The 15,168-nt window shown below is 47.9% G+C and overlaps 1 protein-coding gene across 2 annotated transcripts in view; it reads left to right on the forward strand.

Annotated features, from left to right (window-relative positions):
• UNC5A (unc-5 netrin receptor A) overlaps positions 1-15,168 on the forward strand; it is a 1,152,281-nt gene that overhangs the window by 995,833 nt on the left and 141,280 nt on the right. For both annotated transcript variants that reach the window (XM_069651483.1, XM_069651482.1), the window contains 2 exons: positions 5,991-6,159; positions 14,492-14,725. In XM_069651483.1, the coding sequence (XP_069507584.1) occupies positions 5,991-6,159; positions 14,492-14,725 (403 nt within the window). The remainder of the gene's footprint in view (positions 1-5,990; positions 6,160-14,491; positions 14,726-15,168) is intronic.

Consider the following 15,168-nt stretch of genomic DNA (forward strand, 5'->3'; position numbering starts at 1 on the left):
ACCAGATAGCGCATGGGATCTGCTGCTTGGTCTTCCCTGAATGCTTTGGTTATCGGTCCTTCTCTCTCCCTTTGCTCTCCTTCTGCTACGTGCCAGGGTTGGGACCAACTGTAGCATGGGATCTGCAGCTTGATCTTCCCTGGATGCTTTGGTTATCGGTCCTTCTCTCTACCTTTGCTTCTCCCTCTGCAACATGCATTGGTTGGGACCAGCTAGCGCATGGGATCTGCTCCTTGGTCTTCCCTGGATGCTTTGGTTATCGGTCCTTCTCTCTCCCTTGGCTCTCACTGTGCCGCGTGCCGGGGTTGGACCAGCTAGGGCATGGGATCTGCGGTTTGGTCTTCCCTGGATGCTTTGTTTATTGGTCCTTCTCTCTCCCTTTGCTCTCCCTCAGCCGCGTGCCGGGGTTGGGACCAGCTAGTGCATGGGATCTGCTGGTGGTCCTCTCTGGATGCTTTGGTTATCAGTCCTTCTCTCTCCCTTTGCTCTCCTTCTGCTACGTGCCAGGGTTGGGACCAACTGTAGCATGGGATCTGCAGCTTGATCTTCCCTGGATGCTTTGGTTATCGGTCCTTCTCTCTACCTTTGCTTCTCCCTCTGCAACATGCATTGGTTGGGACCAGCTAGCGCATGGGATCTGCTCCTTGGTCTTCCCTGGATGCTTTGGTTATCGGTCCTTCTCTCTCCCTTGGCTCTCACTGTGCCGCGTGCCGGGGTTGGACCAGCTAGGGCATGGGATCTGCGGTTTGGTCTTCCCTGGATGCTTTGTTTATTGGTCCTTCTCTCTCCCTTTGCTCTCCCTCAGCCGCGTGCCGGGGTTGGGACCAGCTAGTGCATGGGATCTGCTGGTGGTCCTCTCTGGATGCTTTGGTTATCAGTCCTTCTCTCCCCCTTGGCTCTCCCTCTGCCACGTGCCGGGGTTGGGACCCGCTATCGCGTGCAGAATCATCTTCTTCGGGCTTTCCCATGAAGGTGATCTCTGACTTTGGGACTTTTGGGATCATGAAACAGATTTGGGGTGAAGTATTGTCCTCTCCCTGCCAGGGCAGCGGGGGATATGTGTCCTTCACGGTTTCCGCGGGTTTTGCTTTTGATTCTGGCTGTAATACTGTAGCAATTGTCACTCCTCTCTCTTCTTGTTAAAATGCTGTAAGTTGTTGTTGCGGCTTTGACTGTACTATATCAATACCTTTAACTCTAAAGAAAATAAACACATGTTGTACCTGCAATCTGTGCTGTGTATCATGCCTTTGCTTTCGATGTGTCTGTTGTCTGTAAATCCCTCCTCTCTGTGAAGTATATGGCATGCCTTGCACGAGGCACTGAGTCCCTAATCCTTAGTTGGCAGGTCAGCTCAGTGAGGCCATTTCTGGCCTTGGTGTGCGGCCAGCAGCCACATGTCTGAATCCCGGCAGGGCTGGATCATTCCAATAATGTCTTGTTCAAAAAAATGGTGTCGACCACAATTGCTTCTTACACCCACCACAGGGATTTCACAATAGAAGTCCAGTGTTTCCAGTGTTGTCACATGCAACATTTTGTACTACAGTGTTCTCATCACCCATCGGGCTGCTGTCATGGGTATCTCCCCAAAACTTTGCAGACAATCGCTGTGAATCCCAAAATACCGAATTTCAGATGACCCATTTCACTGCACATATATGTTGAAGGATGGGTTCAGTTAATAAAATATGTGAAGGGGTAAGGGGGGATGTGTGGGTGGGTCTTGCGGTGAAATGGGGTGAAAGAAAATCAAATCGGTATTTTGGAATTCAGGATTTCTGTTTCGGAATTATCAAATAGATCTGCCCAAGTGGGCCAATTCTCGCTGTGGATTGTGGAGCATGTAGTACTTGCTCACTGAACTGCCAAATGAGGCAAACAATTAGCAAGCAGAGCTACAGTGTTCCCATGGCAATAGATGCATTCTAAATGCAGTTCTTAAATCCTTTACCAAAGACACTGCATCTTCTCATCAGTGTTCGCCCTGTTGGATGCTTACTGAATAATCTCGGAATCCTCAAGCTTTGTTCTGTCTGGGGTACATCCTGGGTTTCCCCCCTTTTGTCCAGAATGCATGTCTACACTTCAAAAGGTTGGGGACCTGCTCCTTAGCCACGTCAGCATTCCCAGGAATGTGCTGTGATTTGATTTCCTGTGCTCAGGATTCAAGGGTTGGCTGTAGCACCTCAATTGCTGACACCATTCTAAGCTATGATCTTGACTTCCTTGCCTTAACGGAAACATGGCTACACGAGGCCTCAGGAACACATTTATCGCTAGCCATTCCTGCCAACTATTCCATCCACAGAGCCGACAGACCTAATGGCAAGGGAGGAGGCGTAGCAATCATTTCCAAAACACCACTAGGCTGCAGACTAGTCTCCACCCTATCTCTTAAATCCTGTGAGCTACTCACAATCAAGCTATAAACTTCCCCCACAAGTACGATTACACTACACCTTATATACAGACCCCCAGGCCCTCCTGGAACCTTCGAGGAAGACATTACAGCGCTCATCACTGAAAATTCCAAGCCACTGGCACAAATTATTATCCTCGGCGACTTCAATCTGGGTTACAACGACCCCAAGGACGCACCAGCCGCATCCTTAGCAAACGCCCTAACTGAGCACGGATTCGCTCAACTCAGTATCTCACCGACTCACCAGAAAGGCAGAATTCTCGACTGGGTAGCAACTCTTAACTGCAACAGTACCTGTAAGGACCCCCAACCTCTCACATAGATGGATCACTACCTTATCCCACTTGAAATTCACATCAACCAAGCCACGCCTAAGAAACACCCCCTGGCACCAGCCTGCCCAACCAGAAACAAGCGCAACATCACTGCCGAAGCCCTACTACCTCTGGTCCTACTACTTAACGCTCTACCAGACAATGCTGACCTTAACCTACTAGTTGACACCTTTAACAACTCCATGGCAACCACCATCAATACCATTGCCCCTTTGAAACTACGTAAAAGTAAATCAATAAACCACTTGAATTCGTGGTACACTCCCGAACTCAAACTACTCAGGAAAAAGAAAGCTAAACTAGAACTACTATGGAAAACCAACCCATCACCTGAAAACAAATCCAATCTCAATAACATCTCTGCGCTATACAAAAGTGAGATAATTTGCACCAAAAATGATGCCTATAACATCAGGATTGACCAGGCAGGCTCTTCCACCAAAGAATTATTTAAAATTCTAAAGGAGCTAGAAAACCCAAATCCTCCTCCAGATAACTGCTCAAAAGAGAAACCCTGGTGCACCAGCATCCAGAATGCCCTCAACAATAAAATCACAGGGCTCCAGGCCAAAATTGAGAACAAACGTCATCAACTCTTCAGCAACAAAACCACTGAACCTAGCTTAAACCCACCAACACCCAACAAAGCCAAAATAGGCTTCACCTTTAAGAAAGCAACTATCTTAGAAGTCCAAAAAATCATCATTTCCCTAAAACCTTCTAATTGCAAAGGGGACAGCTGCCCTGCCCAAATAATAAAAGACGCTGCCAGAGACCTCTCCCCTTTTATCACTAAGCTAATCAACCTTTCATTTGCTAACAATTCTGTCCCCAACAACCTAAAACAATCTTGGGTGCTCCCTCTCCTAAAAAAACAATCCCTAGACCCAGCCATACCAACTAATTATAGACCCATCACCACTGTCCCTTTTCTGATAAAAATTCTGGACAGTCACCTACATCCAGATTCAGGAGTACCTGGAAGCTAACCAACTGCTAGGTACACGTCAGTCGGGCTTCAGACCTCAACATGGAACCGAAACCGCTCTGGTTGACCTCAAAAGCCAGATTGACAAAATCAAAGACAAAGGCAATGCAGAAATCCTACTGCTCTTAGACCTCTCAGCGGCCTTTGATTTAGTCGACCACAAAATTCTATGCAACCACCTATCTATCGCAGCCCACTTCTCCTCCTCTGCATGGATACAATCCTTCCTGGTGAATAGAACCATGCGAGTCTTCTCCACAACAGCTGCTGCTGACCCAATCCCCATCACCTGTGGAGTCCCACAAAGCTCCTGTGTCTCCCCCACCCTGTACAATATATTTACGAAGCCTCTATTTGACAAACTGGACCGTCTGGGTGTCACCTACACCAACTATGAAGATGACACCCAGATTCTCCTTACCATCTCAGGCAACTACAATGCGGACGTCACCCGGATCAATGAAATCTTCTCCATCATTCAGACAAGGATGGCCACCCACGGCCTCTGCCTGAATGATGAGAAGACGGAGCTTCTGCTAGTCGGCTCTCCTTATAACCTGTCTAAATGCAGTCCCAGCTACAAGAACATTATCATAGACGGTAACACCATCCCTATTGCTAAAAGTGTGAAAACCTTAGGCTTCCACCTTGATGCCAACACCAACCTCTCCAAACAAATCAACTCAACCGCCTCGCCCACTGCCTATACGGGTAAGCTAATCAGGGCTAGCAGACCCTTCCTATCCCCCAACAGCTGCCTCACTCTGGCCAGAGCACTCATTCAATCCAAACTTGACTATTGCAACAGCCTGTACCTAGGAACCAACCAATCCGTAACTAACAACCTCCAGGTTCTCCAGAACAATGCTCTGCGCACAGCACTTAACATCCCAAGGCGTGAACACATCTCCACAACCAGGAAAGCGTGTAAATGGCTCTCCATACAGCAATAAATCGACCTCAAAACTATCTGCCTCCCTTAAAAGGCCTTAAACAACCTAGCCCCACCGTACCTCTCCAACAAATTCACTTTAAAATCCACATCCAGAACCACTAGATCTTCCAACTCCTTATGCCTGATAGTGCCCAGATTTGCCTTAAAAAGAGCAGGAGGCACTAGCTTCACTGTGCTAGCCTCCCAACTTTGGAACACCCTACCACTCAAAATTAAAACCACTGAGTCCTTCACGATCTTTAGGAAACTTGTTATTGGCTGGTTACTGAACAAAGAGTAGCATTTACCCTCATCTCTAATATCTAACAGCCACAACCATACCTGTATCATATGTAATTGTTGTACTATGTACATTTTTTCTTGTAAATTGATGTACTCTGTAAATGTAAATGCTTATTTTATGCCTGTAACCGCTTCCTTAAGCGCCCTTCTACCCACGGGTCCGGAGCGCTCTACAAATAAATTAAACAAACAAACAAACATACTGTAGTTGTTGATTCTGGTGCTTCACTGGTCCTATGACCTGGAAGTTTGCTCTCTGTTGGTTTTTGGTTCCGAGTAAGGGGCTTGCTTTGTATAGGATGTTTTGGCTGTGCCCCCCATTAGTGGCTGTGGGGTCTGTGCCTTCCCTTTCGATGTTTGCCTTTAGTCCTTACTCAGTATAAGATTTTTTCTCTGCTCTTTATTGAACATATCCTCTTTACTATCTATCGATTATTGGATATATCATTGGATATTTTAACTTTGCTCTCTATTCTATACTCACAAACTTCCGTGCATTACTTGCTGGTACTTTTCTGACCAGTGGGTGTGATGGTTTTACTCTTTGATGAGTTGGAATTGTGTACTCTGTGTTGCATATTGGACCTTTTCTGCTCTTCGAGGCTTGGACTGTGCTCTTATTTTCATATGTGTTTTTGCTGCCCATGGTTCATAGGGTCATTGCCCTCCACGAGAAATTGGTATTTCCTCTTTTGTTGGTGTTTGTTCTTGATGCCAATGGAACTTTTGGTGGCAGATTGTTGTTTGGTAATGGGTCTTTCCAATCTGGTGGCATTTGGATCTTTGCCCATCAATACATGTTCGATCTTAACACTTTGTTATCTATGTGTTCCCATTGAACATGCTTGTGACAGCGACTGGTTGTCTTTGCCCACTATTCAAGATTGGCTGTTCACTCTCTGTCTGGGATTGCTTTTCTCCGCACCATTGACTATTGTGTCTCTGCCTTTTGTTTAGTTCTGCTCACTCCTTTCTGTATCTCTTGCCTTTCTTTCTATACTTGAGGTTACCCCTAGCCGGCTGCCAGACCCTGCTGAGCCCGATCGTTAGCTGTGGTCCACCGGGAGTCCTGCTGACCCGACCCGTCATCCTCTCCATGGACCACTGTGCGGAGGCCAGCCCCGAGAACTGGTCCATGCGGCTGAAGAAGCAGTCCTGCGAGGGCACCTGGGAGGTAAGAGGCTCAGAGGTCTACTGTTATCTTGGAATCAGGAACCCACCGTGCGCAATTAGGCTGCTACTCTGGAGGGGAAGTCATGGGGGCAGGTGGCAAAACGGAACACAAACTTTAGAGAAAAAGGGTGTATCTTGTTTTCATTTTTTAATTACTTTTGGCAGCTGTAGGCATTCTGTATAGAGAGAAGTAAAACAGCAGAAAATAGACAATACTAATATCAGGAAGGGCACAAGGCAAATTAAAACTACACAAATAGCATTTACATTAAATGCAGCGCAAACCAAGGGAACCATTTCGGACCATCTAGAAAATCTAGTCCACAGGCTCGAAAGAGGACGGTTCACAGGCTCCAGAGAGGACAGCTCACAAACTCCAGAGAAGACAGCTCACACGATCAGAAGGGGACATCTCATAGTCATGGAAGGGGCCAGTACGCATGCTCTGAGAAGGATAGCTTGCAGGGTCGGGTGGAATAGTTCACAGGCACAGGAAGAGGACAGCTTGCCTGCTCAGGAAGGCGCCACCCACAGGCTCAGAAGGAGACAGTTGACAAGCTGAAGTAGGCACAACTCACAGGCTCAGGATGGGGCAGCATATAGGCTCAAAGAGACGCTCACACGTTCAGAAAGGGACATATCTAGGGGCCAGAACAAAAGGTCTACAGAGGACAGCTTGACGGTTCGGATGAAATAGCTCACAGGCACAGAAAGAGGAAACACTCAGGGCAATGCACACAGGCTTGGAAGGGGGAATCTCAAAGGCTGAGCAAGACCCCACTCACAACGTCAGAAGGAGGCAGCTCACAGGCTCACTGGAGAACACATCTCAGACTAAAAAGGGGACAGCTCGCTGGTATGAAAGAGAGCAGCACACAGGCTTGGGAATGGAACCGCAGGAAAGGGGGCACCATACGGATTCATTAGGGAGAATCGCACTGGCAGAGAAAGAGGACGAGTCACTTCCTCCTGAGGGAGAAAGGACCCAAGCTTAGAAGTGGGACACTCAGGACTTCAGCTAAAAGATAAACTACCGGTCTTAAAGGAAGCCCCACACTGCCTCTGTCATAGGGAAGTCTCCAACTTGCAAAGGTGGGTAGCAGTTCCAATACGGGCAGGAAAGCGTGCATCTTTATGGGGTGTGGAAGCAGCACTGAAGATGCCAGACATTTTCTCAAAGGGTCTAATGTGAGTTTTGCACAAGTCGTGCAGATATATTCATGCAGGTAGAGGTTTGAGGGCACATCCTAAAATACCCTGACCCTGGGCAGCCAGGACATCACAGGAAGGGTGAGCACGGTGCGCAATTCCCAGAACCGGTCACTGATTCCTCCCACTTGGAAGCCCCTCCCCTTCCTCCTCGGCCCTCTTCTGCTTTAATAACCCTACTCCCCCCATCCATCAAATCCAAACGGCTTTGAGAAAGCAAGGGCTTCCAGATATTGCCTTCGGGTATTTAGAGCAGTAGCTTAATAAGATGCTCTATTCCAGGACATCTTCAGCACCTGGGTACCTGTGCCACGGGGAGTCACTGCCCAGTATTAAAGAGGGAACAAGCACACACCCCATGACCCAATATCAAGTGATTTTCACATCCTGCAATCATGGGTGCGTTCTGTTCTGTTTTGAGCTTCTGCCAGTTTGCCCTCTGCCAAGGTGCCTGGTTCAGGCAGGAGGGTGGTCAAGGATTCAAAGGGTGTCCCTGAACTACATTGGATATACATGGACTAAACAACTACCACCGATACAATTGGCCTCCCCATAAGAGTCCAGTCTCACAGTGTGTGCATGCGAGCTCCTGCTCCCTGATTTGGGTCAGGCCCTGCACGGATGAAGCCATCCATTGCAAAAGGTTATTTTTTAAATGAATGACCCTCTGAATAACTTTAAGTCCAGCCTGTGCTTCTGCTTCACTCCATCTTCAATCAGGGCTGGACTGGCCCACCGGGACACCGGGACATCCCCCGGTAGGCCTAGGGGCATAGGGCTTCTTTAGGTCTTAGCGGAACTGTGGAAGGATACATAAATAAACAAAAGAACATCCAGCCTGAGCCGGCCTGGGTGGCTTGCATGAAATTGGCTACGCATTTCTTTTCTTCCTAGGGTTGAGGATGGGCCGGCTTGTGCCTGCGCATTTGAGGACAGAGCACCGCGCATGTCAGGTATGCGGCCCTGTGTTCACTCGAATTCATGTTGCATCACATGATGTGATGCACACATTGCGCAGGGGCAGGGCTGCGCACAGCCGGCAGGTGGGAGACCTCATGTCTCAGTGCACTGCTCTGACTGAGATTGCTCTCTGAATCTGACAATGGCGACTGGCATGGCGAGTGGAGCAGGGCAGTATTTTACTCAGGTCAGTGCATTATTAAATAGATAAATTGCTTGGTGCCGGTGGGCGGCAGTGTTGGAGCTCGAGCCTCGGAATGGCCGCAGACGGTGGAGAGGAGTGGGATTGTGATTGCTCAGTGCCGGTGGGCGGGGGTTTTAGGGCCTGGTTACCTACCCCGCTCAATCAGTCATTGGAAAGCACCCTGCAATTTAGGACCGCTCCACTCACTGTTGCTGTGCTTGTTAACAGCTTTTTTTGAAATCATCATCAAAGTGCTTGCCTTTTTCTTTAATAAGTATCTGTGCAGCGATCACTGGCATCCTGCATGTACGGTAACAGTATTTTCAGTATCCCACATGTCCTGGAAATCCCTGTCTCACGTATGTCCCAATACTACTCCTGGGCTGGTATCTTGCATTTATTAATTGTAAATGCGTAAAGCGATACATGCAGAGCAAACTGTTTCAAAGCGCAGAATTAAAACTGAGCAGGGTAAACAAGGAGGCTGAGACATGAAGGCATGGGGGTAGGGGATTTACCAATGCTTTTCCAGCGATCCTTGTTGCATTCCAATAGTGGAGGACAGACACTTTAACAACAAGTATTTAACAATATGCTACATAACATGATTAAATGCATTTAGCAAAGTTAGAGTTCATTGCAATTGTCACTGTGGTGGGAATGTCACAGTGCAAGGGCCTATGATAGATGAATGCTATCATGAGATGGCGGATTGGTTGTTGGATATGGGTCAGAACTTGGCGTGGTGGGGTGGGCAGTGCACGGGATGAGGGGGTGGGGGTTGGTGAAAGACTGCAGGCCCTGCAGTTAGAAATCAGGGTTGATGAATTGGAGGAGAAGCAAGGCCTCAAAGACCTGTACAGCACTGAATCATATTTTCTTCTCTTACATTCAGAGGACGATCACTGCACATTTTGGGGCCTAGGTGGGTAATAGTCCTACTTCCGCCGTAGAGATGATTTGGTTTGTCAGCCTGAATTAGTACCAGTGTTGCAGACCTGAGTGACCCCAATGGTTGGTTTGTTAGGCGTTGTGAGGAGGACAGACCGATAATTGTGCCAATTATTCAAATATGCTCCTGTCAGGATGATGCATAGAGTTTTGAAGGCCCCTTTCGGTGGGCACTGTAGTAGAGATATGAATGCCCTTACATGGGCAAATTTCTTCAAACAATTAATTAACCAAGGTGCACTGTGGACGTTTGCAGGTAGGCTGATGTAAATGCTGCTGCTGCATTAGGCCAGGCCAGGCCAGGCAGCAGAGTGCTCTCTGGCTCTGGCACCTCTGGCTAATCACAAGTGTCAAGTAAGGGTTGATTTTTACTCATGATCTGTAGCTGATGATGGGTATTTGTGCATACATCTGGCTGCGGCACTCCCTGGACAGTGCATCTGCTGGTAATGCCCGGTGTCATGTGTGTGCTGCTAACAGTGCTCATGGCAACTCAATGCTCCAGGGTCCCAGTATTTTGCATGCGCCAGCACTTCCAGTCAGTAATCACGCTATCGTGCACACGCCAGTGCTGCTGCTCCTAGTATCCTGAATGCTCCAGCACTCCCGTATTGTGTAAGGCAAGGGGGGGGGGCTCAAATATGTTGAAATTGCCTCTTGCAGCCAGAACACATCTTCAGCGTGCCCTAATACAGGGACAGTGGATTCATGCCTACCATTTATGCAAATAGACATATTTAAATGATACTGTGCACGAGAGTCCACTGAGGCTTTTGTACTTTGCTTGAATTTATCCTGGAAGCATGTTCTCTTCCGTCCTGCTGTTGGATTTTAGAAACACATGAGACACAAAATGCAGAGCACGCTTACCGTGAGCATATTCTCTGTCTAAATGAAGATTAGACATGTGCAAATTTCCTATGTGCCATAAAGGGCACTCGCCCACTGACAGCTGCAGAAGTAATGGCAATACCATGGTTAGGCCTTTCAGGGCAGCACCGTCCAATGATACCTGCGCCCCCCATCCTGGTTCTTTTCCGCTTGGCGAAGAACTGCGCATGCAGGACCTTTTACAAAACCCAAAGCACACACATGCATCAGAGACTGGAAATGTCCGGATCAACATGATAGACTGTTTTTACTTAATGGGGTCTTTCATGACGATGATACCTTCATGTAGCGCGCACTGAACACAAGCCTCCAGAAGCTAAATTAGTTCATGCATCTATAGGAGCAGCAGTGCATTTATATATAAAAGACAAGGCTTCGGGGGCGGGTGGCTTCTCACTTGGACCATGCCCGTGCAGTGTGATCAAGCTTTTTGTTGGGGAGTACACCTGCGCCTGTTGGTCATACAGGTTATCTGAATGGACTGGGCTCTTCTGTGTGCTCCAGCTCTGCTACTTACTGCTATGCCCACCCTACTCTACATCAGTATGTGATGTCGCAGTTGTCACGCAGTATGTGACTCTGGCATGCAGCAGACTTTTTTGTTACATGATGCTACTTTCACTAGCAAAAAGAATATACCGAATTTCAAACAAGCAAGCAAGTATTGAGTCTTCGTCTTAGTGTTGTGGGTATAGGTGGGTTGGAGAGGGTGCTGGGTGGAGGTGCCGAGTTGTATGTAATGTGAGCTGCTTAAGCGATTTCCATGGCAGGCGTAGGTATGCGTAGGTATAGTACGTGCATTTCGTATGCATGGCAGAGACTTATTCTGCATGGGCTGGCAGGGGCTACAGATCTCGGTCACTCTTGTTCAGAATTATGTTAAGTAATATGATTAATTCAAACACCCTATCCCTCCCTTTGCAAACCGAGCAGTGTATGTCAGCAGGGTCACTTTTACAGGGTCACAGCCCAGTTCATCACTAACTTGGTCCTTATAAAGTGGCACACCCCTGTGCATTATTCTCAGTGGCATGGGGCATAGTCGGCTCCAAGCACACAGCACGCAGGCTATCATTGAGGCTTTTCAGTCCGCAGCCTCACCCACAGTCCAATATTGTACCACCCACTTAGAGGAAAGGGCTTTGAAAGCGAACAAATGGTGATTTTCAGAAGGTCTCCAGCAGCAGCTCCTGGGAGCAGAAGGAATGTGCGAAACGCTCTGTAGGAAAAGGACCTGTCTCATCTTCCTAGGCCGAACAGCTCTCTTGTAACTTGGAAACTTTTATTTCAGTTAAATCACAGAGAACTCCCCGACACATGAGCATTGCCTGCTGATAGGTGACATTGGGCACCATTTGCCCAGGCGAGGGTCATTTTGAGAATATGGGGTTTTCGAGGGGCATTGGCTTGTGCTCCCCTCCAGTCCAGTGCAGGGTAGTCTGTTAAAGGGGCAAGGCGATCAGATCCTACATTGTGGGTTTACGAGAGCAGTGAGCTCTACCACATGGACAGTTATTAAAAAATTAGGGCCTGCTGACATCTGTGGCGAAACCCATTCACCCATATTATAATAATTCACAAAACAATGGTGCACCAATACACCTAACTTCAAAATAGTTGTACGCTTGATTACGGGAGCAATGTGAACTGGCTCATCTACCCAAGAACTGCCTTCCAGGCATGGGTGGAGCCAGTCTCAAAGTTTGGAGAGAATGTGAGGGGGCTGAATGACACGTTTGAAAGCTGATCATGCATGGAGCCATCCACCTATTGGGCTTTGGGCCCCGCCTCTGAGCCCAGGAGGCTGCATACCTATTTAATTCTCCTTTTGCCCATCAGATGCATCTTTCAACCCAATGCAGGGGCTGTTTAATTACAAAGTGCCATGCTAATCACTGGAGGTGTAGGCCATCTGCACGTTGAGGCCGTCCTTTGGCTTCATCATAGTTTTTTTTTATCATGGCCCGGTCAGGCTTTTGTCCTCTGGCTCTGTATGTTTTCTGCTGCTGTCGCAAAGTTAATTATGTAAATCCATTCTCCCACGTGAGAAATTTGACACGCGCTTGCCATCACAATCCTTTGCCATAGGAACTCCCTGCTGGGCAGCACAACTAGTGCTACCATCTGCCTCAAAGTCGGAGGACTTCAGTCCTCCCAAGCCAAGGCCTGGCGCCGCCCATGTCTCCATACCTGGACCACGATGGGGACACCCACCGAAGCAGTAGGAGCGTGTCGCTCTATAAGAAGCAATACCTTCATACGTTTAGGACACTACCTTCTCTACTTTGAGAGATCATGAACTTATTTAAAACATGCCTTTTTAAGCCATATATGTTTAACACATGATTTAAATTCACTAATTTTGACTAATTGTATTCAACATTTTCTTGGGGGATACTCCTAAACCTGTCATAGATGGGCTGGGCTCACCCGCTGTGCTTGCTCGTTCGGCTAAATATGGGGCCACTTTGAAAAAAAATTCCAGGGCCACTTTTGGTTCCCAGTCCGGCCCTGTCTTCAATAGAGTCAAAAGCTGCTCACCGGTGGTCTGGCATGACACCTGTATCCACGGCCATGACTAGACCACGAACACCATAGTAAACCTTTAATGAGTCTAGCAATTACTGCATAGAATTCCAGAAAGACACATTTTATTATGCTATTCCTATTCTTTCTTATTTAGGGTCACTGCTCAAAGTGTTGCACTTATGGACCCCCCTAGTTTTTTTTTAAGACATCTGATCAAGAAAGCCAGCCACTCCAGAAACAAAGAGCCACAGCCCAGGAGCTTCCATTAAAAAAAATAACTTTTTTTAGGGGTAGCAAAAGAGTCCAAATGGGTAGCAAGGGAGACCTTAGGGGTCGCAGGTGTGTCCCCTGGCAGCCCCCAAATGACATCCCTGGGTAATGTATCTGTAAACAATGGGTGAAAAGGTCAGGGGCTTCGCCAGTTACTGATATTCACATGGAATAAAGTACCAATTGCAGCATAGAGCGCTTTGAAACACTCTCATTGTGTATAGTCGCTATATAAATAAACAATACAACATAACACATTGGTGTCAGCTGGAGGAAAATGTAAATCTTTCAAGCAGCATTGCTGTAATCTGTGGTGTCCTGGCCGTTCACTGGTCCATGGCTGCCAATAACTCTTCACGATCTAATGTTACATTTCTAAATGCTACTCATTTAAGTGAATTCAGATCTTGGCGCCACTGAACAGTGCACACCAGACACCGGTCTCGCTGTATCCAAGCCCTGTGAGGCGCTCTAGCATACACGTCTAGCATAAACTCTTCTGTTTGCACCAGCTACGATGGAAATTATTTAAGCGACCTCAGCAAATCTGAAAGTGGAGGGGGGGGGCATCATGCATCCTTAAGATGTGGCTGGGTCGGCCCCCGCCCTTCAGCCTTTGCTAGAGATAGGCCTGTTGTGAACTCCCCACATTGTAATGTTCCACAGACTGACACATACTGACCTCTGGAGGATGGAAATCAGACCCAGGCGTGCCTCCCATCGTGTGCCCCCCTGCAGTTATACACAGACCTATGCAGCAGGTGCATTCATCTACTGAGATATCGTAGTGCTGGTTGCCTTATCAGAATAGTGCTACCAGAAGCATAGTTCTGTTTTCCCTCTTGGTAAATCTTCTATCCAGCCTTATCCCACACCCTTGCTCCCTTCTTGCAGCCTTTTACCCCATTGAGGTTGTCATGTGATTGTTTTCTGTAATGGAGACTCTCTTCCATGAACCCTCAATAGGGCTGGACTGGCCTGCAAGGAACCCTGAAGATTTCCCAGTAGGCCTCAGCATCCTGTGCCTCTTTTTTGTGGTAACCTATTTTATTTCCACATGTTCTCAAAGGAAAAGGGTTGGGCTTGCTGAAAATGTGTAATATGGGGCCACTTACTAAATATTATTTCCAGGGCCCCTTTTTGGTTCCCAATCCACCCCTGACCCCCAATCTCGCAACAACAAAAAAACGAATATTCCCTGGAGAGTAGGGCTTTAAGGTAAGTTTAAGAGGAGTTGCGGTGCGTCTGTCAAGAGCTGGGGGCGAGGCGTCACTGTCAGACATCTAGAATGCGCCTGAAATGCCTCAGTCTGACCCCTGACCTTTGTATTTTTTCACAGGATGTGCTGCACCTGGGGGAGGAGAGCCCGTCCAATGTGTATTACTGCCAAATGGAGTCGCACACCTGCTACCTGTTCACGGAACAGCTGGGCCGCTTCGCCCTGGTGGGGGAGTCGCTCAGCATGTCGGCCGCCAAGAGGCTGAAGCTGCTGCTCTTTGCACCTGCAGCCTGCACCTCGCTGGAGTACAGCATCCGGGTGTACTGCCTCAACGACACCCAGGATGTGCTCAAGGTAAGACTGCGTGTGGCGACAGCCCCGCCGCTGGAATTCGGGAGGTCCAGGAGGGAATGGTGGAACGGTTGTCGAGTACTGGAGTATATCACGCTTTTTCTTGCAATAGGTGCTGTGTGCAAAGGTCCAGGAGTATGGACAGAGCACTCTTTAGGAACACTTTCTGAAACCCTATAGAGTGACCCTCGTCAGTCTTGTTGGCACTACTAGAAGGACTCCAGCAGCTCGGGGTGAGAGAGATTAATCAGGTATTATTAGAACATGGAGATCGTTATTGACCTTGCCTCAGCCAATAAGAATATTAATCGTGCAGTCAATAACTACTGGTATTGACTCCATTCTGAACATTCTGGGCATCATTAACAATGTGTCAGAAAGGCAACAAAGGCACCAGTAGTGCTACCAGCGCCGTTGTTACCTCTCCGCCACATTACGAGTTCTGC

This window comes from Ambystoma mexicanum, chromosome 3p, assembly GCF_040938575.1.
Source record: "Ambystoma mexicanum isolate Mex_15411 chromosome 3p, UKY_AmexF1_1, whole genome shotgun sequence".
Classification (NCBI taxonomy): Eukaryota; Metazoa; Chordata; class Amphibia; order Caudata; family Ambystomatidae; genus Ambystoma; species Ambystoma mexicanum.